Genomic DNA, 27,182 nt, shown 5'->3' with positions numbered 1-27,182 from the left:
AGCCAGGAATGCAATGCCACAATCCGAGGCCAGGGATGACAGGCTCTGAATTTTCCATGGTGTGACACTGTCCCTCCCCACGCTGCTGATGTCCCCTGCCCCAGCACAGCACCAGGATGGGTTTTGCTGCATAATCTGTCTGGCCAGCTGTGTCCTAATCCTGCAGTTTTAGGAGGGGCCTGGGGGAAGGGCCTGGTGTTGAGGCCCTGCTATTCTCCTAAACATCTTTGGCAATAGGATTGAAGGACAATTTAATGTGTGTGTGTGTGTGCTCCCAGCGGGGCTCTGAGGCGGGTAAGTACGGAGGATTTAGGATATCCAGAATATCCTAGACTGTGGCCTGAGCATGGATGTCAGCCCTCTCCACACCAGGGGAATGCTGAGGGCCCTGTGTGGGTTCCTAACAGAACGAGCTTTTGGCCTGTGAGTGTTCATTCCACTGAAATTCCCTTTTTCCCAGGGCTGGGCTGATCAGGAAAATAGGTCACTTGTATCCTGGGGAATTCCCGGCCCTGCAAATCCTAAATAGATGGGAGAGGAGGTCAGAGCAGAGCTCACAGCTGGCACAGGTTTGGGATTTTACCCCTGGTGCCCCTGTGGGTGGGTCAGGTCAAGAAACCTCCTCAGGGAGCAGATCCCTGAGCAGGGACACTTAACCCTGGCACATCCCGAGCTGCCCAGGGCTGGAAAAGGCCTGGAAATCCCTCAGGGAGGGTGCCAGGGGCAGCTGCCAGGGAAGGGAGGAGCAGGGACATCGGGAATTCCTGCCCTGCAGCCTTGGCCACTGCCAGTACTGTGGGTGTCCGTCCCCAAGCCGTGTCACTGCCATTTCCATGGGTGTCCCCAAGCCGTGTCACTGCTGATGTCATGGGTGTCCCCAAGCCACCATGGGTGTCCCTAAGCTGGTCACTGCCAGTGCCATGGGTGTGTCACTGCTGGTGCATTGTCGTCCCCAAGCCACCATGGGTGTCCCCAAGCCGTGTCGCTGCCAATGCTGTGGGTGTGTCACTGCCAGTGCCATGGGTGTCCCCAAGCTGTGTCACTACTGGTGCCCTGGGTGTCTCCAAGCCGTGTCACTGTCAATGCTGTGGGTGTGTCACTAATGGTGCCGTGGGTGTCCCCAAGCCACCGTGGGTGTCCCCAAGCTGTGCCAATGCTGTGGGTGTGTCACTGCTGGTGCCCTGGGTGTCCCCCAGCCGTGTCACTGCCAATGCCCTGGGTGTGTCACTGCTGGTGCCCTGGGTGCGTCATTGCCAATGCCATGGATGTCCCCAAGCCGTGTCACTGCCGGTGCCGCGGGTGTCCCCAAGCTGCCCTGGGTGTCCCCAAGCCGTGTCACTGCCGATGCCATGTCTCTAACTGTGTTTTCTGCCCCGCTGCTGTGTTGTGTGCGAGCTCCGTTGTTTTCTGCCGCTCTGTCACTGCGTTTCTGCTGCCCCTCCCTGCAGCCGGGTTTGTCAAGTCGCCCATGTCAGAAACTAAGCTCACGGGGGACGCCTTTGAACTGTACTGTGATGTGGTTGGGAACCCCACTCCAGAGATCCAGTGGTGGTATGCGGAAGTCAACCGGGCAGAGGCTTTCAAACAGCTGTGGGATGGCGCTCGGAAGCGCCGTGTCACCATTAACACTGCCTACGGGGCCAATGGGGTGAGTGTGCTGAGAGTAACCCGCCTTACCTTGGAAGACTCTGGGACTTACGAGTGCAGGGCCAGCAACGATCCCAGGAGGAATGACTTGAGGCAAAATCCCTCCATTACGTGGATTCGAGCCCAGGCTACTATAAGCGTCCTGCAGAGTGAGTCCGGCCCCCAGTAGTGGCACTGTAGTGTCTAGAGGCAGTCTGGTGACCCCGCCCCCGTGTCCCCACCCTCTGCCACACCCTGTCCTGTCGTCCCGGCGCGCGGGCTGCTCCTCCTCCTCCTGGCCTGTAGTGCTGACCCTGTGTGCCACCCGTGTCTCTCCTCCTTAGGACAAAGCACTTGGGAAACCCTCGGGATGTGTGCTAGAGCTTCCGTGTGAAACCAGCCCGCTGTCGGATTTGTGTTTGTTCCCTCCTCCCTTTAGTTTTGTAGGAGGTTTCCAGCCTCCCTGGCTTCTCCACCAGTGCCTTTCTCTTTGATTTCCATGTTCTTTTCCCAACTCTAACCATTTTATTTTGATTTCTTTTGTTCTCTTGGAATTTCTGGGAATGCCTCCTCACCTGGTTTTGGTTACATATCTGCTTCTGGATAAATCCTTTCCTTTCAGTTCCACGTGACCTTTGGTGTTTGGATTTTTCCATGAAGTCGTGGTGTTTCTTTTCCTTCCTGGCCAGCAGCATGCTCCTAAGGAGTTCTCTGATGCAGCAGCACTGAGGAGGTGCAGCCATTCCTAATCCAGCCTGTGGGAGCAGGGGGAACATCCTGCCCAGTGCTGAGCCTAGCCTTGAGCTCAGTGACTCCATCCAGGGTGCAGCTCCTGGCAGGAGCAGAGCTCTGGGAGCAGAGGCTGTGCTTGGCCCAGAATTGCTTTTTGTTCTTGCTTGTGGCAAGGCTTTCCTGCCTTCACTCTGCTTTCCACCCCAGGTGGATTTGGGAGTTCATATGGTCAGATTCTGTAGAGAAGAATTTTGGGCCAGATATAAAACTGGCATTTGCCTGAGGAAATGGCTGCTGAGTTTGAGGTGGAGGGAATTGAATCTGCAGTGTGCAGGTGCAGGAGAAGTTGTTTTGGGTGGTTTCTCAGTGCCCTCAGCTGACAGAAGTGCCCTCAGCAGAGCAAAAGTGTGGTCTTGCTCCTGTGCTTTGTGCACAAATAACCCTTTAATGCCCTACTGGGCACAAAACTCTATTTGTATCTTGATTTTTTTGTTTGGGTACCTTGAAAAATTCCCCCCAGAGCTGTCCCCAAAGCCATGGGCACTGCTGGATCAGAGACCTTCCCTCTGGAAATGGAAAGAGCCTTGGTGCACGTGGAGGAATGGCTGTGACCCGGTGCTGTGCAGTGACTGCAGTGACACCGGGTCCCTGAGCTGGAGCTGCTCAGCCTCAGCCCACCCCTCGCCCCTCCTGTGTCCTTTGGGCTCCCAAAGGGCTGGAATGCTTGCATGGCCTCCAGCAGCAGCAGCAGCTCTGCCATCCTGGGGATGATCCTGGAAATGTGTCTGCTAGGGAGTGCTGTGTGCTGGAGAGAGCGCCGTGCCCTGGGACAGAGCCAGGGCTCCTCCAGTGCTGTAAATACAGAGCCTCCAGTGAAGGAAGGAGTGATGAGGAGGACTCCATCTGATCACAAGGCTCATTTATGACTTTATTATACTATATTATATTAAAGAATTCTATACTACACTAAAGAATACACAAAGAATACTTACAGAAGGCTAAAAGGATAATAATGAAAACTCCTGACTCTCTCCAGAGTCCTGTCACAGCTTGGCCCTGATTGGCCCAAGAGTGAGAACAACTCCCAGCAGAATGCAGTGAAACAATCACCTGTGGGTGAGCAATCTCCAAACACATTCCACATGAGCACAGCACAGGAGCAGCACATGAGATCAGAATTGTTTTCCTTTTCTTTGAGGCCTCTCTCTGCCTTTCAGCTTCCCAGGAGACAAACCCAGGGAGAAGGGATCATGTTCAGAGAACAGGAATGCCGCACTCCAGAGCAGCTCTGGGGGACACAATCCTGCTGGTGTGCAGAGCCAGCCTTTGGGAGCACAGCTGTGTCCCTGTGGGCAGGGGCTCCCCTCCCTCAGCCCCCTGAGCTGCTGCAGGGACTGCACTTCAGCCTCTCCTGCCCTCCCAGTTTGTCCCAGCTGCTGCTGCTGGGTGGGAGCTGCCTCCTGAGTGCCTTGTGCGGGATCACGCTGCTCTGGGGCTCTGCTGTGCAGGGAAATAAGGAACAAACCCCTGAGTGCCTTCCCCTGGGTGCTGGGACAGCTGAGCTGCTCCTGCTGGGAGGAGGAGCCCGTGGACATCAGTGCCTGCCTGAGCCTGCAGGAGGAAGAGGAGGAAAACGGGGATGAGGTTCCCAAGGTGTCCCTGGAAGTGGAGCCCCTTCGCTGAGCCTGCCCAGATGCCTCAGCTGCTCCATTCAGTTTGTGTTGGAAATGGGAATTGTGTGGCTCAGTGGAGCTGGAGTTTGCAGCTGCTGGTGGTGGCTGCTGCCCTGCTGTGACACCAAAGCCCCACAGAGCACAGGCTCTGTCCTGGCCTCTGCAGAGATCAGCTTGCTTCTGAAAACCTGGCACCCAGAGCCACCATCTGCCTTCCACCTCCTTCCGGATTTGGAACCAGAATTTCGCTTGCTGGGTTTTTTTTTTTTTAGTTGCTTTGCTTGGGTTTTAACTGTAAAAGCTGAGCTTACATAAAATGGGCACTTGAAGTGATGTGTAAAAAGTGATTTTCTAGGTGAGCACCCTCCTTTGCTGCTGCTGTCCCAGTATTCCAGTTGCAGTTTGTCTCCTGCAACTAAATCAGGAGACTGATCCATCAATTTGCTTTTTTAATAACCAAACCAAAGTACCATAAATGCAGGTGAAGCTGGAAATGAGACTTACAGCTGCCTTCAGTTCTGCTCAACTAAAACTGAAAAGGTTGCAGGTCAGTCACTGAGTTACTATTTCAGACACACTCCAAAAATATTCCCAGAGCTCTGTCAGTGTTTTTGTGGGAATGCAGATGAGCTTTTTGGGGGTGGAAAAGCACACAGAGCGGGCCAGGAATGGTGCATGATATGAGAATAACACAACAATTTTGGGCCCAAACAATCCTTGAAAGGATAAAATACCCAGTGTGGGAGAAATGAGGCAGAAACAGAGTGAAAATTTAATCACACAAACAGCAACTGCAGTGTTTCTGCAGTTAAAGAATGATTTACAGAGCTGGATTTCCAAGAAGGATATCCAGGACTGGAATGCTGCAGCTTATGAGAGGATGGATATTTTTCCTCCCTGGGCAGTAATCTAAGGATGTGCCACAGGATACAGGATGTTCCTTCCCTGTGTGGAAAGCTGGGATGGTTCTGACACAAAATTGGGATTTTCTGTTCTCTCCTTGTGTTTCATAGCCTGCATTCCAGAGGCTCCAGGGATCATAAATTTATATCCCAAACTGTTGCCGCAAGGCATGGCAGAGTTTCCAGAATCCAAACTCCTTGGATGACTTGCAGAAATCAGGGAGATGTCTGCTGCTTCCTCAGCCTCCTGCAGCCAGAGGGGAGGGAGGAAGGAGCAGCTGGAGCTGCACCTCTGGAATCAGCCAGGAATTCATCCCAGGCAGGGCACACAGCAGCATTTCCACACACAGAGCCTCTGGGGTGGCCTGCAGGCCAAGCTGACCCTAAAAACATTTTTTAGTTGAAGACTAACAGCAAGAATTGTGACATTTTTAAACCCTGCCATGCTGTGTGAGGTGGTTTTTCACAGAATGCTTCAGACCCGAGGTGAGGCACAGAGCCTGCAGCAGAAAGGTCTTTTTGCCAAGTTTGGGAAGCAATTTCTGTGGCTGAGAATGAGGCAGCTGTGTGTGCTGGAGAGCAGCAGCACCTGCAGGGGCTGAAGGCAGCATGGTTCCCAAACAGCAGCACAGTGCCCTCAGTGATGTTAGCACTTCTGAAAGGCTTTGCCCTAAAGATTGGGAATTTGGTGTTGCCAGGTGAGGCTGTGGAGTGGAACAGCCCCAAAGCAGCCAGCAGAACTCCTGGGCTCTGCTCATGCACTGGGGCTGTTTTTGTTCTTTAGAAATGTTTGTGCTCAAGGTTACTTCAGACACAAACCAGTTGCAGCTCTGATGTTGGCCTGCTGTGTATCCTTGCATTGCACTGTCAGGTTCTGGGTGCTGCTCTCAGCTGTTCTCCCTCAGCCTCCTGCCTTCCCCACACAGCAGGGGAGTCGTGCCCTGTGGAATCTCCTGGCTGCACCTGGGGCCACAGCAGCCTTTGGGCGGGGAATATGCAGAATATTACTGAGAAGCCTAAATTTGAGTGTTGTTTATATAAAAAATGGGTTTGTTTGATACCTCAAGGAGAAGAATTGACAGAATAACCAGGTTGGAAAAGACCTTCAAGACCATCGAGTCCAGCCCAGCCTCAACAGCCAGTGCCACATCCAGGCTTTCCTAAACACACCCAGGGATGGTGACTGGGCAGAACATTCCAGAACTTCATCACCCTTTCTGTAATAAAACTTTTTCCTGATAGCCAACCTAAATTTCCCTTGGTGCAGCTTGAGACTGTGTCCTCTGGTTCTGTCAGTGCTGCCTGGAGAGAGATCCCAACGTGAGCACACAGGCGCCTTTCAGGGAGTGATAAGGTGGAAGAGTGATAAGAACCAAGTGCCAGCCAGCAAGAAGCTTCTGGAAGAGTAACTGAGGCCTCACGTGGAGCCCCAGGAGTTGGTGTGGGAGGCACAGAGTGTGTCAGGGGTCCCTGGTGTCACCTGCAGTGTGGGGGTTCCCAGTAAACCATTAACCCCTCCTGTCTCTCCCCAGCAGCGCGGCCCCCGGGCGCCGCCGCGCCAGCTCCGAGCTCTTTGGTTTGGTTGTGCTTCCTCCGTGTGTCCCGCAGTGCCATCCCCCGTGTGGTGCCCTCCCCTCCTGCCCCCTGTGCCACGTAGAGTAGCTGGCACCGTCCCCAGGGCTGGCTCTGAGCGCCGTCCCTGCCTTGCAGAGCCGCGGATCAACGCCAGCGAGGACGTGGTGCTGCACGTGGCCGGCGTGGCCGTCACGCTGCAGTGCAACCTGACCAGCAGCCCCAGCCCCCTGGCCGCCAGCTACTGGGTGAAGAACGGAGAGGAGATCCCGGGCACCAGGAAAGCCTCCAACACCACCGAGTACAGGTGAGTGCTGGGCTGGGGACAGGGACGCTCCTGGTGGCCCCGCAGTGGTGGCTCAGCCGGTTCAGAGCTCTTCTCCAGGGCTCGTGGGTGGGTCTGTTGCTGCACATCCTCCTGGAGACCAAAGTCCCAGCTGGAATGAGAAATGGGAATGGGCAGGGGATGGTGTTCCTGAGGTCTGGGTGGCCTGGGCTGAGCCAAAGGACAAGAGCGCTCCTGGTGTTCCTTCCCACAGTGGGCTGGGCCAGGCCTGCCCTGGGGAGGGCAGGGATGGTGTTCCTGAGGTGTGGGTGCTGGGCTGAGCCAGGGGACAAGGGCACTCCTGGTCATCCCACAGAAAACTGTCAGTTCAGAGCTCTTCTCCAGGGTTCATGGGTGGGTCTGTTGCTGCACATCCTCCCAGAGCCCAGAATCCCAGCTGGAATGAGAAATGGGAATGGGCAGGGATGGTGTTCCTGCCCTGGGAAGAGCAGGGATGGGATGGTGTTCGTGCCCTGGGGAGGGCAGGGATGGTGTTCCTGAGGTGTGGGTGCTGGGCTGAGCCAGGGGACAAGGGCACTCCCAGTGTTCTCACAGTGGTGGCTGAAGTAAAACTCTGTCAGTTCAGAGCTCTTCTCCAGGGGTCATGGATGGGTCTGTTGGTGCACATCCTCCCAGAGCCCAGAATCCCAGCTGGAATGGAAAATGGGAATGGGCAGGGATGGTGTTCCTGAGGTGTTAGTGGCCTGGGCTGAGCCAGGGGAGCAGGACACTCCTGGTGGTCCCACAGTGGTGGCTCAGTCAAACTCTGGCAGTTCAGAGCTCTTCTCCAGGGTTCATGGGTGGGTGTGTCATTGCACATCATCCTGGAACCCAAAATCCCAGCGGGAATGGGAAATGGGAATGGGCAGGGATGGTGTTCCTGAGGTGTTCCTGAGGTCTTGCTGGGGTTGTTTGGTCACGATTTGGTTGTTGTGGGATGATCCCAGCCCTTGGCTGGAGCTGGTGGGATCCCGTGCCGCTCCCTCAGTGATGCCCTCAGAGTCTGTTCCCTCTGTGATTTTCTTGCCCTTTTTTTCTTTCCATCCCTTTTCCCCCTTGATGGACAGCAAATCCCCCTTCCAGTTCCATGTTAAGCCAAGCTGAAGAGCTCTTTAGAGACATTTTAACCCCCGCTGACAACTTGGTCTCAGCTGTTTTCTGTCTCTAGAGGGGCCCTTTTCCCCCTGCTTCACTGACACAGGATTAGGGTACATTAGGGGATATTTAATTGTAATTATGCTGATTAGGGGATGTTCAGGTTTCCATGGCCTTAGCAAAGCAGCCTCTCATCCACAGCATTTTGGAAGTTGGTTTGATCCTGATTAATGATTTGTCCTTTCATTTTCCCCTTTAGCTCATTTTGAATTACCTTGTTAATTTTGCAACTAAAAACTGAGTTTCATTTCCTTCCACAATTCCTTCCTGACCCTCCTCAGTGCAGTGTTCAGCCCTGGGCCTGAGCTTTGGGGGCTCTGCTTCCCTAGGGAGAAACCACTGGCTTGGAGTGGTGCTCAGGGTTCCTGGGAATTGCAAATATTGCCCAGCAAGGGCCAGGCTGAGGCTGTTCAAGCCAGGCTGGATTTTTCCTTCCAAATTCCTCTGTAAAGAAGGATTTAGGCTTGGCTTCAGTTTTAACTGCTGGGGAAGGAGGGAGTGCAGTGGGAGAGCACCACAGTCCCCTTGTCCCCAGGGAATGGGGGGACTCCCAGCAATCAATCCCAGGGACAGCTGGAGAAATCCCAGGTTTCCATTTGCAGAGTAGATCCTGAATTCCTGAGCACTCCTGGGCTGCTTTGCTGATGTTGGAGTTCAGGCTTTCTCTGCCCTTTGGTTTTGCTTTGGTTACATTTTAAATCCAGGAATTCCAAGTTTTCTCAGTGAAAAGCAGCAGCAGCATAGCTGTGGTTAACAGAGGGTGTTTCCCTCCCTCATTTATTTATATTTTATATTGGTTCATCTTTTGTATTCTGTTTATTTCCCTTAAGCTTTCAGGTTCTTGTTTTCTGTCAGATGTTTTTGGTGCTTGGAGTTCAAAGCTGGCTACTTTTATCATCCAGAAAACTCCAGGATTTAGAGATTAAACTGTTTCAGTTTAAAATCCTGCCTGTTCCAGCACTGGCAGTGGAGTTGTACCTCTCCCAACCCTTCATCCAGCTCGGGGAGCTGCTGTGAGCCCTTGAGCTGTGTCAGTTTGCAGCTCCTGAATGATTGATGGCAACCAGAGCCCGGGGAGAGTCACAGAACTCCACCTTGTCCTTCCTCTGCTCTCTCTGGGCACGGCCTGCAGGTGCTCAGAGTGTGCTCCTGAACTGCTCTGCCATTGCAGAGTTCCTTATCTGAAATTAATTCACTTTATAACTTGAGATTGGGTGTGTAAATGCTGTCAGCACTCAGCCTGAAGTGAGCAGCTTTTTCCTCGTGTCTCAGCAGTTTCCATGTGTCATTACATGATTTTATTGCAGGGTTTGTGTTCTTCTGCAGGGGCTCTTTTCCTCGGTGAAAAAAGAATTAATAAACAAGGGAAGGATAATAAAGAAAAGAATTAATAATAAGGAATAATTTGAAAGGGAATAATTAATAAAAACAAATGAATAAAAAAGGAGTCTTTTGGGGGAGGAAACTGCTTCAGTGTGTGCTGGGGAGGGTGGGCGTGCCCTGCTTGCACCAGCAATTAGGGGGTGCAATTAAGGGGTGTTAATTGGGTGCTGTTGCTGCCCTGCAGGATCCTGAAGGCCCGAGCAGAGGAGTCGGGGGAGTACCTGTGTGTGTTCGTGTTCTCCGGCTCTCCCGTGGCCAACGCCACCATCGAGGTCAGAGGTACTGAACTGGCACTGTCCCCTTGTCCCCTCCCCTGCCCTGCAGCTGGCACTCCCTGCCTCCCTCAGCGGCCCCACAGGAGCACAGGAAAAGCCCCCTCACCATGCCTGGGTTCATAATCAGAAATAATAATGTATTATCACAGATAAAAGCTCTGATTTCCAGAGAAAGGCTGGCACACATGCAGGGAAAGAGCTCAGAGATGGGAGCAGCCATGGGTTTGTGGGCACTGAAACACCTCTGGGTCTTGGGGCACCTCCAGGAGCCTGAAATTAGGAATAAAAGCTGCAAAATGGGCAAGGTTTGCCACGGGTGTGGCTGTAGGGGAGCCACAGAGCAGTGCTGGTGTCAGGGAATTCCCAGGGAATTCCCACAGGGCTGCAGGAGGCTGAGGTTGGGAATTTGTGTGGAATTTGGCAGGCCCTGGGATCCAGCTGGGGGGATCCATCAGTCTGTGGGAAAGGGAATTCACCACCCTGTGCCTCTGAGGAGCTTGGCTGGGTGTTCAGGGCACACAGCTGGAGGGGTTCCATTTTCCTTCTTTTCCTTTTCTTGGGGATTTTTTATCCCATCCTGCCCTTTTGCTCTAATTGCTGAATCTCCTGATGTTACCCTAATTAAAATGTAAAGCTCCTGCTGGCTCCTCTGGGCTGCTTTAGGTGACAACCACTCCTGGAGAGGGGAAATGCAGCTTTGGGAGTGGAGCAGGAGCTCTGCCAGCTCTGATGGCCTCTGCAAGGCCCTTGGGGGTGTTTGCCACGGGGCTTGGCTGCTGCTCTGCCAGGCAGGGCCACCAGCAGAGCTTGGCAGGGAGCTGGGAGCTCACTCTGGGGGAGGAAAAGTCAAATTCTGGGATTGAAGTGCGAGGAGAACTGATCCTACTCACTTCCCACAGGTAATTTACACCTAAATGCTCCTCCTGGGAAGCTGGGGACAGTGCATGGGGATTGCTCTTGGAGCAGGTGTGAGGACAGTGACACCACCTGGGTGCCCGTGCACACCTGTCACCTCATATTCACCTGCATGGCTCCTCTTGGTGCTCGAGCAATTACACTCAGATTTAATTGTAATTATGCTGATTGTAATTAGGGTGCAGCTCTCGCTGCTGATGCACAGGGGAAGGAGGCTGCTGAATGCCAAAGTGCTCGTGCTCCAAAAATAGGGATTTTCTGACAGCTTGTGAACAGCTTCCCCAGAGCCTGTGGCAGAGCAGCCAGGGCATGCAGGGCCAGCTCCCCTGGTGTGCTGTGCCTGCTGTCCCCCCCAGCCCTGCAATGGCCCTGGAGCAGCCTGGCACAGTGGGAAGTGTCCCTGCACATGGCACGGGTGCCACTGGATGGGCTTTAGGTCCCTTCACCCCAACCATGCTGGGATTTTTTCACAAAAAAAAAAAAATCCTTAGGGCAGAGGAGTGAGAACGGTTGGGAATCCAGGCAGTGTTTGGTGCCTTTCCTGGGAATTCATTCCAAGCTGGCTTCCCTCAGGCAGCTCTGCTGGACTTCTGGGGGGGCTTTGTTCCTGCTCAGCTCCCCAGAGTTATGGGGGCAGCTCTGAGCTGCAAACCCGAGGCTGAGCAAATGCTGGGCTTAGGGAAATGCTGGATTTAGGGAATCCAGCAAATGCTGGGTTTGGGGAAACACTGGATTTAGGGAATCTGGGAAATGCTGGGTTTGGGGAAATGCTGGAATTAGGGAATCAGCAAATGCTGGCTTTAGGAAAATGCTGGATTTAGGGAATGCAGCAGATGCTGGGTGTAAGGAAATGCTGGGTTTAGGGAAATGCTGGATTCAGGGAATCAGCACATGCTGGGTTTAGGGAAAGGGCCCCTTGGAGCAGGGATCTCGTGTCCCTTTTCCTTGGCACTGGAGCAGGCTGGGGGTGGTGATTTTGATGGGGGTGGTGGTGCTGGAGCTGCCAGGCCTGGCCAGGGCACCCCTCCTGCTCCCTGGAAGGGGATCCTTGGTTGCTGCATTTCCACCTGGGGCATCCCTGCAGTGCTGGTGTGGAGCTCTGGGGGCCTGAGGATGACCCCAAGCAATGAACTGCAGCCCTGGAGAACTCTGCAGTGCCCCTGCTCCTCAGGATCTTGGGAGCAGGGGAGAGGAAACAGCTGCTGGAAGGACCTTTTGAATTCCCTTTCCTGCCAGGCCTTTCTGCCCTTGCCTCTTCAGGGGATTCCTCCTGCTCCCTTTGCACCTTCCTGTTCCCTCCTCCCCAGTTACTCCTGGGGAAGAGCCTGGGCCTCAATTCCTGGCTGTTCAGCAAACCTCTGCTGCAGCCTGGCTCCTCTCTACCAGGAATAAATTAAATTGGACACTCCTTGAGCCCATGAAAATCCTCTCACATTCCCCCTGCTCCTGGTGCCTTCAAGCTCCAGAGGGAGACAGGGGTTGGAATCATAACCAGAAAAAGAAACTTTCCAGAGCCCTGTTCAGGTCACCCCTCAGACATCCCAGTTTGCAGTGCAGGAATATTTTTAGGTGCTTTGCCCTTGCTTTAATTTTGTCTGTTAATGAGAAACTTGAAGGTAACTGGGCCATGGTTTGGAGGTGTCACACATTTAAATTTCCCTCTCCTTTTCACTGGTAAGGAGCTTGGAAGGGCTGAATGCCTCCTGTACATGGGGAGATGAATTTTCCTGGCTGTATGACCCCCAAACCCTTCAGAAAGCTGCTGCACACTGAATTTTGTGCTGTTGGGAGCCTCATGGTCACTCTGCCACAAACCCCTTTCCTCCTGTGTTTAGGTTTATAAAACTATCAAAATGATGCTGCTTAGAATTCCTCTCATGTCAAGCATGCCTGAGTGTCTATTTATTTTTCCTTTTTTGGTAGCAGTTAATTTAAATTAACTCTGCTTCCTTTTGCTCTTTGTGAGGTGTTTCCAGCCCACCTTGAGGATTTTTCCTGCTTCCCATGCAGGAATCCAAACCTCCCTTTGCCAGGGGCATTCTGCTGGTGCCAGTGATCAGCAGTGACAGACAGAGAGGGAGCTGAAATCCAAATCCTTCCCAACAAAACCTGCCTCAGCCTGATGCCCGAAGGAGCTGGAGCAGAGGCTGGATGGAGTTAAGGGGAATAAAGTGGAGATTTACTGAAGTGCCCTCAAAGGGCACACCCTGGCAGTGCCCAGATGGCTCCAAGATGGAAGCAAAACAGGGCTCGGTCATGAAATCTCACATTTTTATAAGTTTTAGTCCATTTGCATATAGGAGTTAACTGTCCAATTAACAGCTTCAAATGACGAAGTTTCATCCTCCTTGCTTGCTTTCCCACCCTCCTCTTCTCACATTGTTTATGCTTTGGGCCTGAAGTTTGAAGAGTCTCCAGTCCTTGAGTCTCCAGCTAGAACAGGATTGTTTTGTCTCCACCACCCTGTGAAAATATCCCAGTAACACTTAATATAAAGCTAAAGCTGCACACCAACACAGAAGAGAAAAATGAAAACCTAAGGAATCAGCCCTGGGCTTTGGTTGACAATAGAGCAGGATGGTGCAAGGAGCAGTCCTGGCTTGAAAAAGCTTCCCAGGAAAACCCTGCTCAAGCTGGGGCTGCGGGGTTCTGGGGCCAGCAGGACACAGTTTCCTGCATTGTTTGGGACAGAAAATGCTGGGGTGGTGTCTCTGAGCCCTGAAACCCCAGCAGTGCACAGAGCCCCCGGGGTGCTCCAGGAATAGCCCTGGCCCAGCAGAGCCAGGGAGGAGCCGAGGCATTCTGGGCACTGCTGCTCTGCTGGGATCTCCCTGGGAGCTGGGATCTCCCTGGGAGCTGGCCTCTCCTTCCTGCAATGTCACTGTGTCACCCTGAGCAGCAGTGGAGGTGTCCCAGAAAGTGTTCCCTGTCCTTTCCTGTCCCTTCCCTCCCTGCCAGCAGCCTGACACAAACTGGGCCAGCTGGGAGTGCTGTCCCTGTCCCCTTTTCCAGGCTCAGCCCTGCTCAGGGTGGCACTGGAAGCCAGCAGCTTTGAGCTGCTGAGTGCCACTGCTGCTCCTCCTCGTGGGAATGTTCCCAGCTTGCAGCCCCTGGTGGCATTCCAGCAGTGCCAGCTCTGGGATTGTGTCCTTGTCACCGCCGGGCTCGTGTCCCTAGGCTGGAGGAGATCCCTCCTTGGCATCCTCCAGGAAGCAAAAGCCAGAGGGGGCTCACCCAGCTCCTGCTTTAGGAAGGTCCCAAGCCCAGCAGGGAAGTGGTGGCATCTTTCAGTAGGTGCCCAGATGCCACTCCCCTCTGGAGCCCTCATTATTTGGGATAAATGACAGTTTCCTCTCCCAGGCTGGGGACAGGGGGTGGCAGCAGCACAGCACTGCCAGCCCCAGGGCTGATTGATTTCCTGCCTGAGGACATGAATTCAGCTCAGGAGCTCCATTTGATCCAGGTGTTCCTGCCCCTGGCAGGTGGGGAATGTTCCTGGCAGCTCCTTTCTGTACAAGAGCAGGGGGTTGTTTGGATCTGATGCCTTTGTGCAGGTCAGCTTTTATGTCTCTCAGGGTATTTTTATGTCTGATGTGGAAAGTTGCATTTTGGGTGGTGTTCTCGGGGGTCCCAGGACAAGGAAAGGGATGAGAATCTTGACTCCATGTTTCAGAAGGCTGATTTATTATTTTATGATATATATTATAGTAAAAGAAAATGATATCTTAAAACTCTACTGAAAGAATAGGAGAAAGTATTTCAACAGAAGGCTTGCAAGGAAAAGAAAAGGAATGATAATAAAATCTTGTGACTGACCAGAATCCCAGTCCAGCTGGACCTTTGATTGGCCATTAATTAAAAACAACCACATGAGACCAATCCCAGATGCACCTGTTGCATTCCCCACAGCAGATAACCATTGGTTACATTTCATTCCTGAGGCCTCTCAGCTTCTCAGGAGGAAAAATCCTAATGAAAGGATTTTTCATAAAATATGACACATATTGGGTGTCAGTTTTCTTAAATAAACCCCTTGGGTTTATTCTTGGCCTGTTCTTACATATCATGGTGTAGTGGTTTTGGCATCATCTTGGAATTAAGGAGTTGACATCTGGCTGGGCTTCATCCTCTGGTAAGGACTCCTCCAATGTCCAGGAATGCTGGGTTGGAAATGCTGGGTTGGAAATGTTGAGTTAGAAATGCTGGGTTGGAAATGCTGCTGGAATTCCCATGGGCACTTGGAGGATGCCTGGGCCCTCTCCTGTGTGCCTGTGCAGGTGAACACACACCAGCAGGAGCTGAACCCCAGGCTTTCCTACAGCCATGGGTTTTCTGTGGTTCTCAATCTCATTTGGATGATGCTGTTACTGTCCAAAAAGGATCTGAGGCACGGGATGCTCCCTGCACCCAAACCCCTTTGACACAGCACAGTAGGAAGCAGGACAGCTTGCCAGGCATTTTCCCAAAGATTGCTGCTGCAATTTTGGGATGAGCAGGCTCAGCTGCTGTCTGCTGGCATGAGAGCTTTTGTTCCCTTTGAGCAAATTCCCCTCATGATCTCAGCCTGCAGCTGGAATTGCTGGCTCTGTGTGCACCTGCAGGGAATCTGCTGGTGGAGCAGGGGAGTCTCCTGTAGGAAATTCCAGTTTCCTGGAGCAGCCAGGCTGGCCTGGGCTGGATTAACAGCTCAGAGCTGCCATCACACATCCAGCCACGTGTGCTGTAATTAGGAGCTGCAGCTTTAAAGGTGGGGGCCCTGCAGCCTGGGACCATCTGCTGGGCCAGGGGTCAGCCCAGGCACTGCCCTGAGCCAGCCTAAGCTCGGGGGGGCTTAGGGCTGCTCCGAGGGACACACACAGAGCACAGGGTTAGGCTGAGGGACACACACAGAGCACAGGGTCAGGGTGAGGGACACACACAGAGCACAGGGTCAGGGTGAGGGACACACACAGAACACAGGGTCAGGGTGAGGGACACACACAGAGCACAGGGTTAGGGTGAGGGACACACACAGAGCACAGGGTCAGGGCTGCTCCCAGGGACACACACAGAGCACAGGGTTAGGGCTGTGCTGAGGGACACACACAGAGCACAGGGTTAGGGTGAGGGACACACACAGAGCACAGGGTCAGGGCTGAGGGGACACACACAGAGCACAGGGTTAGGGTGAGGGACACACACAGAGCACAGGGTTAGGGCTGAGGGGACACACACAGAGCACAGGGTTAGGGTGAGGGACACACACAGAGCACAGGGTTAGGGCTGAGGGGACACACACAGAGCACAGGGTTAGGGCTGCTCCCAGGGACACACACAGAGCACAGGGTTAGGGTGAGGGACACACACAGAGCACAGGGTCAGGGCTGCTCCCAGGGACACACACAGAGCACAGGGTTAGGGCTGTGCTGAGGGACACACACAGAGCACAGGGTTAGGGCTGTGCTGAGGGACACACACAGAGCACAGGGTCAGGGTGAGGGACACACACAGAGCACAGGGTTAGGGCTGCTCCGAGGGACACACACAGAGCACAGGGTCAGGGCTGAGGGACACACACAGAGCACAGGGTCAGGGCTGTGCTGAGGGACACACACAGAGCACAGGGTCAGGGCTGTGCTGAGGGACACAGAGCACAGGGTCAGGGCTGTGCTGAGGGACACAGAGCACAGGGTCAGGGTGAGGGACACACACAGAGCACAGGGTTAGGGTGAGGGACACACACAGAGCACAGGGTCAGGGCTGCTCCCAGGGACACACACACACACAGAGTGTATCCATAACATCCCCTCGGGGGTGGCAAAGCCCAGCTTGCAGGGAGCAGGAGGGATTTGTGTGCAGGTGAGTGAAAGGAGCCTGCTTGCACTTACAAACTGCTCTGTTGTCTTGTAGCCACTCCTGACATCACTGGGCACAAGAGGAGTGAGAACAAAAACGAGGGCCAGGAGGCCCTGATGTACTGCAAGTCCGTGGGCTTCCCCCACCCTGAGTGGGTGTGGCGCAAGAAGGTCAATGGGGTGTTTGAGGTAAGGAATGGGGTCAGGGTGTCTCACCCTGCCCAGACCCCCCGAGAGGGAGGAGAGCATCCCCTGGGGTTGGGGATGGGCTGCTGAAGGAGCTTTGTGACTTCTCCGAGTTGCAGTCCCTCCAAAGTGTGAGTCAAGGTGGGTATTTTTGGCAGCAGTGAAGATGGATGGGCGAATATAAAATTTTTATATATCAATATCAATCCAAATATATAAAAATATAAATATATTTAAATATGTATAAATAAAAATTTGATACTTTTATTATTGGTATGTGAAAAAAACTGCTCACTGCACTGCTGAGCAAAGTTGAAGACTTACCCTGAAAGCCATTTTCTGGAATTTGCTACAAACTGCAAGACTGACTTAGAAATGTGATTTAAAACCACATTGGGTTATAAATTCCTCCCAAGTTTTACTGGTTGAGCTCACAAGACTTATTATGAGGAGGTGGCAGTGATCCCTGTTAGAGCTTGGGTGATCTGTTTGTTCCGTGTAGCCAGTGATGTAGTGAGCAGGAAAATGTGACCAGCAGTGGGAATAGCAAAGAGGAGCTGGGAATTTCCAGCCCCTCCAGCCCAGCTGTTTCCTGTTGCTGCATGGATTGGATGGATGGAGCCAGAATGTGAAGCAAATAGCAGGGTGGGATGAGTGTTCCTGCTGAGTGTGAGCTGGAGGTTTCAGGAGTGGCTGCGTGCTGGCAGTGATCAGACCCCTGAGGGCAGAGTTCCCTCTGTGGTGTTTGGAGACACAAACACCCGGCCTGGGCTCCTCCCTCCAATCTCCTGTTCCCGTGCCACAAAGGCCTTAAAGCCGTTGCTGTTTCCCACCCCTGTCCCTTTGCCAGGACATCAACAACTCCTCGGGCAGGTTCTTCATTTCCAACAAAGAGAACTACACCGAGCTGAGCATCACAAACCTGCAGATCAACGAGGACCCCGGCGAGTACCAGTGCAACGCCACCAACCAGGTGGGCTCCGTGTCGGTCACCACCATCCTGCGCGTGCGCAGCCACCTGGCCCCGCTGTGGCCCTTCCTGGGCATCCTGGCAGAGATCGTCATCCTGGTGGTCATCATCGTCATCTACGAGAAGCGGAAGCGGCCGGACGAAGTTCCCGACGGTAAGTGCGCCCCGCGCCGCCGCTGACCCGCCCGGCCCCGCTGCCGCTGCCGCTGCTGCTGCTGGAGGAGCCGCTCTGCAGGAAGGACCAGCAGCGCAGCCTGCCCCGCTCCACGCTCCTGCCTTTCTCCTCTCCTCCCTCTCCGGACATGAAGCCCACAAGGGTGCAAGGCCCAGGGCTGGATCTCAGGGGGTCTCAGGGGGGTTGTGGATGTCTTTGTTTGTTGAGGGGTGGAGCGCTCCCATCTCTCTGTGTGTCCGCCCCAAGGAGCAGCACAGGGGCAGAGCTGGCAGCACCCTCACCCCTGGTGGCATTCCCTCCTCTCCGTGGATGGACACTGGGCAGGGGCTGTCAGGGGACATTGCACTCAAACCAAGGAATCATTGCACTTCAAGGGATTGGGGCTGCAAAGGTGCTTCAGAACTTAAAATGTGTCCAGGGTTCAGAGATGGGGGGAGGGCTCTTACTCTGCTGTGTAGCTGAATCTGTAGTTAAGGAATGCTCTGGAACCTGTATCTATTGTAGCCACTGATTAGATTTTATAAAAATAGGGCTTATTATCAGGTTTGATGGTAGCAATAATTAATTAATTCATCTGTGTTTGGTACATACAACTAGTAGTAACTTTCATCTATGAACTCCTGCACACCTTGCCCTGTGCACAGCTGGGGAAAGGAGCAGTGTGAGGCTGAATATTTGCAAGATCCATGCTGAGAAACAGCCTTTAATGTGCTGCTAGCAGCTTACTCCAGTTTGTAGCAAGAAAACCTCTGCGAGGACTCCTTGGGAGAAGCAGCAGGAATGTGGTGGTGCTGCAGGAACACGATGGATCCAAGCATGGGGCAGGTGGAGGGCAGCGTGCTGGAGTGATCCTCAGCACCATCCTGGGCTGGCCAAGCCCTTCCCGCTGAGAGCTGTTTCCCAGGGCTGTGTGGCTGCAGGGGGCCCTCACAGGGCATGAAAATAGAGGTGTGGGACAGTGATGTGTGTGTGGGGTGGGCACAGCCACCCTCACGGGCCTCACACGGGATCTACAGCGAGGAGAGGAGCTCATGGAACACAGCAAATGGAATAACAGGAGCAGGGCCGAGGCTTGGATCAGAACTGGCTGAGGTAGTGCATCCCTAGAGGGAACCAGCTTTGGTTGTAAGCCTTGAGTAGCACTTACTAACTGCTTACAGAGCATGTGTGGGGGCTGCTCTCAGAGTGGAGCTCCCAGTTGAACCATAGTGCATGTTCTGTGCATCACTAACAGCTTCCAGTGGCTCCAGGGCTTGTCCTGCTCTCAACGTGGCCTCAGGGACCTCCACCAGCCTGGAAAACTTGGAACACATAATTTTCATTTTCCTCCTTCTCCACATGGGCAATCGCAGTTCCCCACATTCAGAATTGTCATTGGATGGAGTTTCACAAGGACCAAAACAAGGTCCTGGGAATTTGATACACAAATATTCCCTGCAAACAGCCCCAAATGGAGTGAATCCAACAGGAATTGGCTGTGGTGTTAGCAGATCACACTGGAGGTGAAGAGTTCACTGCCTCTTTCCAAGGCAGGAGTTTTCCTGGCTGGTGTGGCCACTCCCCAGGTACCCAAGGGATCCAGGCTCATCATCCCCCTGGAGCTGTCCAGGATGATGAGCCAAGGAGCTGAGGTCACTGCAGTGCTCACTGGGGCTGCTGTTGTGAAGGCAGAGCCCTGGGGAGTGACATGACACACCTCTGTGGGGGTCAGATGTTCTCCCTGTCCCCTTTCCTGGAGGAGAAATCCATGCTGAGTATGACAGTCCGTAGCTGGGGATGAGGTTTGCCTGGCTGATGGACACAACTGGCACCATGCCACCCCGAGTCCCACATTCCTTGGATAGTTGTGCATTTTCCATACTGGCACCGAAGCTTTCTGTGCTGCTGTGGTGGGGAACGCCCTGGGAGCAGGGCACGTATAATGCACACGTGGGAAATCATCAGGAGCCTCCTGATTGCCACGTGGGGGTGTTTGACTGGGGTTATCCTGAATTTTCTTCTTTTCAAGACATGGTTACGAAATGCCAAAGTTAATGCTGGAATGCAGCGGCGCGCTCGGAGTTTGGGATTTCAGCTCCCCCTTCCAAAATCACAGCTCCGCCTCCGCTGCTGCCGGGAGCTGGGGAGGGAAGGGCAGGGAGCTGTGGCTGAGCCAGCAGGCTGAGGCCAAACACACAGCACTCCTTCCCCACAGCAGCTGGCACCAGCCAGGGTCTCTGCTGGCTTTTCCAGCCCTGGTGTCGTGCTCAGCTTCAGGGATGTGCTCATGGCAGGGCTCCACGTGAGGTGCTGCTGCCCTTCCTGCTGGGATGGGAATGTTCTCCTTGGGCCTCTCCAAATTTACACACTGGGATTGCTTCATCATCAGCACCATCACCCCCTCTTCCCAGGGTGGAATAACTCTGGAATGCCCTTCTGGAGCCCCCAGGTGTGTGTCAGCCTGTGTCCCACAGCAGGGGTGAGGATGGGTGGCCCCTGTGGATCTGTTGCACATCGTGCTGGGGGGTGGCTCTGGCTGCAGATCCCTGTAAAGATCCCGAGGGCTGGGTGCAGGTGTTGCACCTGTGGTGTCCCCACTCTGCAGGTACCACACATCCACCTCAGGGTGTCTGCCACTGTCCCTCAGGAATCCTCTGATGTCCTGGCCAGTGTCTGGCCTGCTGAGAGGAGTGCACAGAGAACTGGAAACGTGGCTTACTCAGACCACTTCTAGGGATTGTTTTTAAAATTTGGAGAAAACCAGTGCTGCTAAAGGAGGCCACTTCCTGTGTTGAGGAAAACCAAAGGCTTTTGGAGCAGAAGGAGCTGTTAATGAACTGCTGGAGCACACCTTGGCTCCTGACTAGGGCAGTGCAGGATGAGCTGCTGGTTTTGCATTCTGCTGGGAGCTGCAGGTGCCCACCATGAGCTCTCACCTCGTGCTGTGCCCAGGTGATACTTCAGGGCTGGTTCAGTTAAACCTGCACAAATGACAATGTTTGGGGTGTGCTGGGTCAGCTGCTCAGGTGAGACCAGTCTGGTGCTGGGCACAAGTGCCCAGTTACTCCTGGGGCACGTGACTGGTGGGACAGAAACGTTCTCTGGGTGAGAGGATCCTCAGGCCTCTGGAACTTTTTCCCCAGCACCTGGAAATTCTGCCTGGCCAGCCCAAAGAGACAATTGAATGTTTCCCTCAGATCTCCATGTTCTACAGGCTTCAAATGCCCTGGCTCAGCGTGCCCATGGGAGGCTGGGGAGGGTGATGGGCTCCTGGCTACACTTGGAGCAGTTCAGTGTAAAGATGTTCCCTCTGTTGGAGGTGCTGGGACACTCCTTTAACTTTGGCATTTCCTGACTGCAGGCCTCAGTTTTGCATGGACCTGGCTTTGTGTGTCCGTGAGCTGCTTGGTGTGCCTCGGGCCAGGGCTGCTCAGGAGCTCCTTTGCTGATGTTTCCTCCTTCTCAGGACTCTGATTTGGGAGTTGATTCTTTTTCCTGCTGTTGGAGAGCAGGAAAAAGAATATAGCACCCATGAAATGCCTGTTCCCACCAAAACAGTGGCATCAGGGGGTGCCTGGAGCAGGGTTTGCTGCAGAGCCTGTGGATGTTCTCCCAGCACACCCAAATCCTGTGCTGGAAGGAGGAAGGGAGGGTAGATGGCGCTTCAATTCCTGCATCCTCTCAGATTGAATTCCTGCATCCTCTCAGAACCTGAGTTCTGACCTGCCTTACACCTGGCAAGGCAGCGTCCAGCTCGCTCCCCGTTCCCAGAGAGCAGCCAGGGGCTGGCACACCCAGAGGGGGCTGGCACACCCAGGGGGGCTGGCACACCCAGAGGGGCTGGCACACCCAGAGGGGCTGGCACACCCAGGGGGGCTGGCCACGGGCAGCTCCTGTGGCTTTGGGGCTGAGAGCTGCATGAGCTGGCATGCCCTGGCACGTGGCTGCATGCCCAGGAGAGGAGGTGCCAGCAGGGAATGCCAGGGTGCTGCCCTGGGCAGGGAGAGAAGGGAATGGCTTTGTTCTCTGTAGTACAGCCTGAGCTGCTTGGTTCCATAGCTCAGCCAGCACCACCTGAGTGTAGCCTAGCAGAGGTTCCTAAAGCAGCGGGCTGTCTGCTGTTGTTGCACCCAGCAGTCTAAAATCAGCACAGCCCCTGGTTAAAGGGTGTTTGCTGGGGTAAGTAGAAAGTAAAAACCCCTTGGCTCCATTCCCCATAGGAATGGGAGTGGTTTGTACTTGGAAATCCATAGCCCTGGGGTGACTGGGTTATAACATGTCCCTTTTCCTTCTTCCCTCTCATTCCTCAGCCTAATCCAAAGACTTCCCATTAATGTGTTTCCTCTCCTGGCTCTGCAGAAGCTCCATCCAAATCCCCACATTCTTTCTAACCCTCTTTTGCTTTTTTCTTGACTTTCCCTGTTCCTGCTATTACTGTAAGTAATTGAAAGAAACAAACTGTTTAACTGCAACCATTTACCTTTTGTAACCAGTGATTTTGGTGGTTTTTTTTTCCCTTTTATGCACATCTTTCTCTCCCACACTTTAAATCTGTCAGGGTGAGGCAGGTACACAGTGAGGCCATAGCCATCAGCTGTTCCCAGCAGCATTGCTGTATCCCAGTGGGAATGGACACAGGACCCTGAGCTGCTGTCACGGGCTCTGGCTGCTCCTTCAGAGCATTGAGCTGCCCCTGCATCCCTGGCAGTGCCCCAGGCCAGGCTGGACAGGGCTTGGAGCACCTGGGACAGTGGAAGGTGTCCCTGCCCATGGCAGGGGGTGGCTTTAAGGTCCCTTCCAACCCAAACCAGGCTGGGATTAATTCTTTCCAGGTTTTAAAGCATGAGCTGAGATGTAGAATCCCTTCAGAAGCAAAAATTGGAATCTTAGTGCTGGAAGAACCCGCTAGTGTTTCATTTTTAACTTCCACCAGTCACAAGATGCTACCCAGGATTAATTTGATACTAAAAATAAACCCTGTAGCTTTCCAAAGGCGGTGAAGGAAACTGAGTGACATACAAAATGCCTGTAAATTAAGGCTGAAAATGGGAGGGGGGGCACAAAACACATTCCCATCCAAGTGGAGGAGCTAAGGGAGATCTACTTGTCATCATCTTCCAATTTTAATTCCCAGATATTTTTGCCTGCAGGGATTGATTACCTGTGTTAAAGGCAAGCAGCACTTCTCCCGTTTTGGCTCAGAATGTGCAGTTTTGGGAGCCCATGAAGCAGGTCATTCCATGCCCTGAGGAAAGGCCTGGCTGTGGGGTTATGGCTGTGCTCTGAGCAGGGGGGTTTTGGAGGTGCCCAGTGCCAGGGCAGGTGCTGCAGGAGGGGCTCAGTGGCTGCTCCCAGTGCTGGGGGCCCTCTCTGTGCCATAGGTGCTGCTGCCTGTCCTAGAGCAGGGCTGTGGCATTAAAGCTTTGGGTGATAATTGATCTTGTCGGTTACTATGACTTCTTTTTTTTTTTTCCCCCCTTCAATTGCATCATACCCTTAAAAAATGGTGGTAAGTGAGAGCTCTGCATGCTTTGGAGTTTGTTTAACCTCCGCTTCAGTCTATACAACGCACAAGTCATAACGTTAACACTCTTGAAAACTTCCTCATTCACGTTCACAACTAATTTGGATTTCAGTTTGCTGTTTTGAACCTTTTCTTTAGTCTGATTTTGTACTGGTTTTTCTGTTGTTCTGTTGCCCCTGGTTTCGCTGAGGGTTCGGTCTGTGTCTGTACTGTACTGGGGATGCTTTGCCAGCACTTAACGACTGACTGGGAATTTCCCTTGGTCTTTTTAGCTGTGGTTTAGCTTAGAGATGGGACAGGGAGGAGTCGTGGGGATCCACCAAATAGAGTATTCCCAGTAGGCTTTTTGTGGGATCTTCGTGAGGAATCACTGATGGCAGCCTTTATCAATTTGAAGCTGCTTTTTAAAATTTTTTTTTTTTATTTTATTTTTGACAACACGAACTTGCTGATCTGAAACGGGCATTTAAATCTTTGAGCAGAGAAGGGAAAATGGTTATTTTGTAGCGAGTGTCCAGGGTGCAGTTTGCTATTGCTGAAGTCCAGCCAAACAAACTCCCAAAGCAGTGGATGGTGCTTGCTGGAGCCGAGCTGGGTCTCAGAGGCAGCGCTGGCCTCGGGGGCCAGGGCTCCCTGTCCCGCCCGGAGCGCGGAGCTCGGCTGCTCTCGGACCCTCGGTTCCCAGAGATGTTTGTGGAAGGAAGCCATAGATTCCTCTGCTGTGCTTTGTGTTTGAGTACCTGATGTGTCTCTGTATATCTCACTGTATATACAACAGCACATTGATGTCTGGCTGTCCTTCCTAGTCCCAGTTCTCTGTACCGTGTCCGATAGTTACTGTTGCTGGTACTGGAATTCTGTGGACACCAGTGTGTCGCTAGTCTGTTACTTTGGCTGTAAAGCTCTTGGTTTGTGGTTAGTTCTTTATTTTTGAAGTATTTTCTGTTCTGGTCACTGTCTGTGCTAGCGGTGGCTTTGCCTCTCCGTTGCCTCGAGGGCCCAGGTGGAGTAATGTCCCCTCTCCCTGACATTACTCCTGGCGTGTGCTCATGCGGATGCCTACACTGTAAGACTGTAATTTCCATAACTGCTTCATGTGCACTAAGCACCCTTGTGGAATCCTGCTGAGAGTTTCTCAAAGACTTCCCTGAAAAATCCCTCCGGCACGAGGTGGGAATGGCAACTGTCAAGTGCCAAAACCAGCAGGGCCTGAATTGGTCCCCCCAAAATCCATCTGTGGGAGCATTAGGCTCCTGGATTGACTCTTGTACTGTTGTGTAAATGCATTTTTTTTCTTCTGTACTACAGTGTGGGTGAAAATGGTGTTTGAGAATTCCAAAACAAAGCCTAATTGGTCCTGAGAGTTAATATGAAACATTCCTCATTGGCAGATTCCCTACCCCCGCCAGTTCCTAAATGAGTTTTGCCAAGGGCCGTGGGCAGGACGATGCTGTCAGTGCTCTGCAGCTGAAGTGTGTCCAGAGGTGTCCCAGCACCCTGAGTCCTCCTGGCGACACTGGATGCTGCTGCCCAAGGACCATGGCTGGGGCTGGAATCGAGCGTTCCCCTTCAGCCTCCTCCTAACCTGGTCCCTTCTAATTAAACTTGGAGAAAAATGGGGAATGTAGAGGTTGTTTCATCCATGGGGGAAAATGAGTGTGGGGTATGTACCCTCTGGGGTATATACCAGGAGTTACCCATCAGCAGTGGAAAAATGGCTTAAAAATTAAAATACATATTAAAAAAAAAAAGTCAATGCAAGCAAACATCCAGCAGGATTTTACAACTGAACCGTTGGTTTGTCTCCTCATCTATTTTTTATGAGATTGAACCACTGGAACTTGGGGACAAGATGAGTCTTGATCATGTTGCACCAATCTGTCCGCTACAGTTGCAGTCCTTCATGACCAGCATTCCAAGTGTTAACTAAACCCATTGAAGCAACATACCTGCCATTAAACCCGAATCCAGAGCAGTAACTCCATGATCCTTGCACTCCCGACTGGAATGGCCTTTGATGCTGTAGATAGATCAGTTTGCTGCTCCTTGTCACCCCCTACAAACACTGACTCTGTTTTTCTTTCCTTCCCTTGTCTCTCCCTGGCTGCCTCGGGATGCTTGCTGCAGATGATGAACCAGCTGGGCCAATGTAAGTGTGTTTTTGGGAAAAAAATACTCTTTGGGATAAACTGGGGGGTTGTGGGAGGTGATAAATCATAGGGTTGATATTGCATGTGACATTACAGATGGTGTTGGACCGTCTGGTGCGTTTCTTAGCACCGGAGGAAAGAAAAGCAACATCTTGCTAGAAAACAAATATTGGGCTAAAATACAAAGGCTAAAACTGTGTTGTCTTCAGCCAGTTGGAGGGAAGAAGACTGAAACGCTGCCTAATGAAGTACAAATAACGTCCATTTTCCCTGTACCTGTGACTGATTTTTGATGCATTTCTCTCCCATCCCTTTCTGCAGGAAAACCAATTCTACAAACAATCACAAAGACAAAAACTTACGTCAGAGAAACACAAATTAAAAAACGCTCATCATGTAAGTATTGCCTGCACCCGGCTGGGAGCGGGCAGGCCCAGCCCTCCTGCCTGGAGTGCTGGGGGGCAGCAGCAAAGCGTTCCCTGCATTAACCATGAAACATTCCTGCTGCGCCTCAGGGACCACGGGGGGGACCAAACATTGATTTCCTCAGGCAGGCGGGGGGTTTAAGGACCTGCTTGCTAAAATCTGGGCAAAGCTGCCGAGCCCTCCTGATTGATTCCTCCCTAAACGGTGGAGCTGGGGCTGTCGGGAGCCCCGGTGGGAGCGCGGGGGTTGCAGGCTGCGGCTCGCGCTGTTCACCATTGACTAGCACCTCTTTCTCGTTTCTTTTTTAGAGCTTTAAGTTTCTGAGAGACTGATGGCAATATGACCTGCTAAATTTAAGGGTTGGAACTCTTGGTTCTAGAACTCCAGTTCTGTCTGATTTCTTTTTTTTTTTTTTTTTCCTTCCTTTCCAAGTGAGCAACAATATGACTGTCTAACGCATGCCTTATTTAGCCTCTCCTGCAAGGATGACCTAGCCAGATGAATTTTAATAATGCTTCCGTGTAGAAGGTGTAAACTCTTTTGGGCTTGATGTGCTGTGAATGTTGCTTTTTTTTCCTCCTTTCCTCTCTTTACACGAGCAGTAGCCAGGCGGGTTCACGCATGCGCTGTTTTTTACTTCCTGTAGCTGTTAAATTCGGCACCGCTCAAACCGCACCGCTGCCATCTAGTGAGACTTCTTTTGTAAAGTACAGCAAAACTTAAAGATATATACAGTATATATTTATATTTGGGGGAGGGGAAACCAGAAGTCGTTGTGGTTCATTTTGAAGCTGCTGATATTCATTCCTTACTGTATGGCTGGAAGGAGGGAGTGATGCCGGGCCGGTGCTTGGAGCAGGGACATTGGAATTTCCTTAAGGGCTTTAACCATGGAGCACGGGGTGTCCTGTTGGGCGTCGGGGCTGGGTGGTGCCAGGGGCTGCTAGTGGTGGTGGGATGCAGTTGGAAACAAAAACAAACCTTCAGTTTATAAATATATATATATGATTGCTTTTTAAGTGATTTTTTTTTTTTTTTTTGTTAACTCATGTAAATTCTCAAATCCTTTTGCACTGATGTGTTCGACATATTCTTGTACATTCAATTCAGGCAAACTTTTATAATTTTCTTTTTTTTTTTTGTTTGTTTAAATGATGAAATGTTACAGCATGGTGATATTCTATGCAACTAGTTATTCCTCTTTAGTTTGACACTGTAATTTCTCATGATTTAAAGATTGTAGAAATAGACCTACCAGGGTTCTCATGATGTGCGTAACTGTAGCTGCATGAACTCGTGTTCTGTGTATTTGTTGAAGTGCAATGATGTATAAAAAGTGGATTCACCTGTTTTTAAAAATAAAACACCGACAAAAACCGC

General features: G+C 52.3%; 1 protein-coding gene across 1 annotated transcript; it reads left to right on the top strand.

The window, feature by feature from the left end:
• The first annotated feature begins 1,246 nt into the window (after window positions 1–1,246).
• NPTN (neuroplastin) lies at window positions 1,247–27,182 on the top strand. The gene is made up of 8 exons (XM_036389884.1): window positions 1,247–1,796; window positions 6,644–6,812; window positions 9,553–9,647; window positions 16,448–16,581; window positions 17,429–17,702; window positions 25,354–25,375; window positions 25,698–25,772; window positions 26,111–27,182. Exons 1-7 carry the CDS (start codon window positions 1,262–1,264, stop codon window positions 25,756–25,758), a joined length of 1,290 nt encoding a protein of 429 aa, XP_036245777.1. The 5' UTR covers window positions 1,247–1,261; the 3' UTR covers window positions 25,759–25,772; window positions 26,111–27,182.

Source organism: Molothrus ater, chromosome 13 (genome assembly GCF_012460135.2).
Source record: "Molothrus ater isolate BHLD 08-10-18 breed brown headed cowbird chromosome 13, BPBGC_Mater_1.1, whole genome shotgun sequence".
NCBI classification, from domain to species: domain Eukaryota; kingdom Metazoa; phylum Chordata; class Aves; order Passeriformes; family Icteridae; genus Molothrus; species Molothrus ater.
The sequence above is the reverse complement of the archived record's forward strand: the minus strand, read 5'-3'. Positions and strand labels throughout refer to the sequence as shown.

Bases quoted from the DNA above. Each gene is read 5' to 3' on its own strand.
- NPTN (XM_036389884.1), top strand. From the start codon at position 1,262: ATGGATGTCCCCAAGCCGTGTCACTGCCGGTGCCGCGGGTGTCCCCAA. The intron at 1,797-6,643 runs GTGAGTCCGGCC...CCTGCCTTGCAG, and splicing joins TACTATAAGCGTCCTGCAGA to AGCCGCGGATCAACGCCAGC. The intron at 9,648-16,447 runs GTACTGAACTGG...GTTGTCTTGTAG, and splicing joins CGCCACCATCGAGGTCAGAG to CCACTCCTGACATCACTGGG.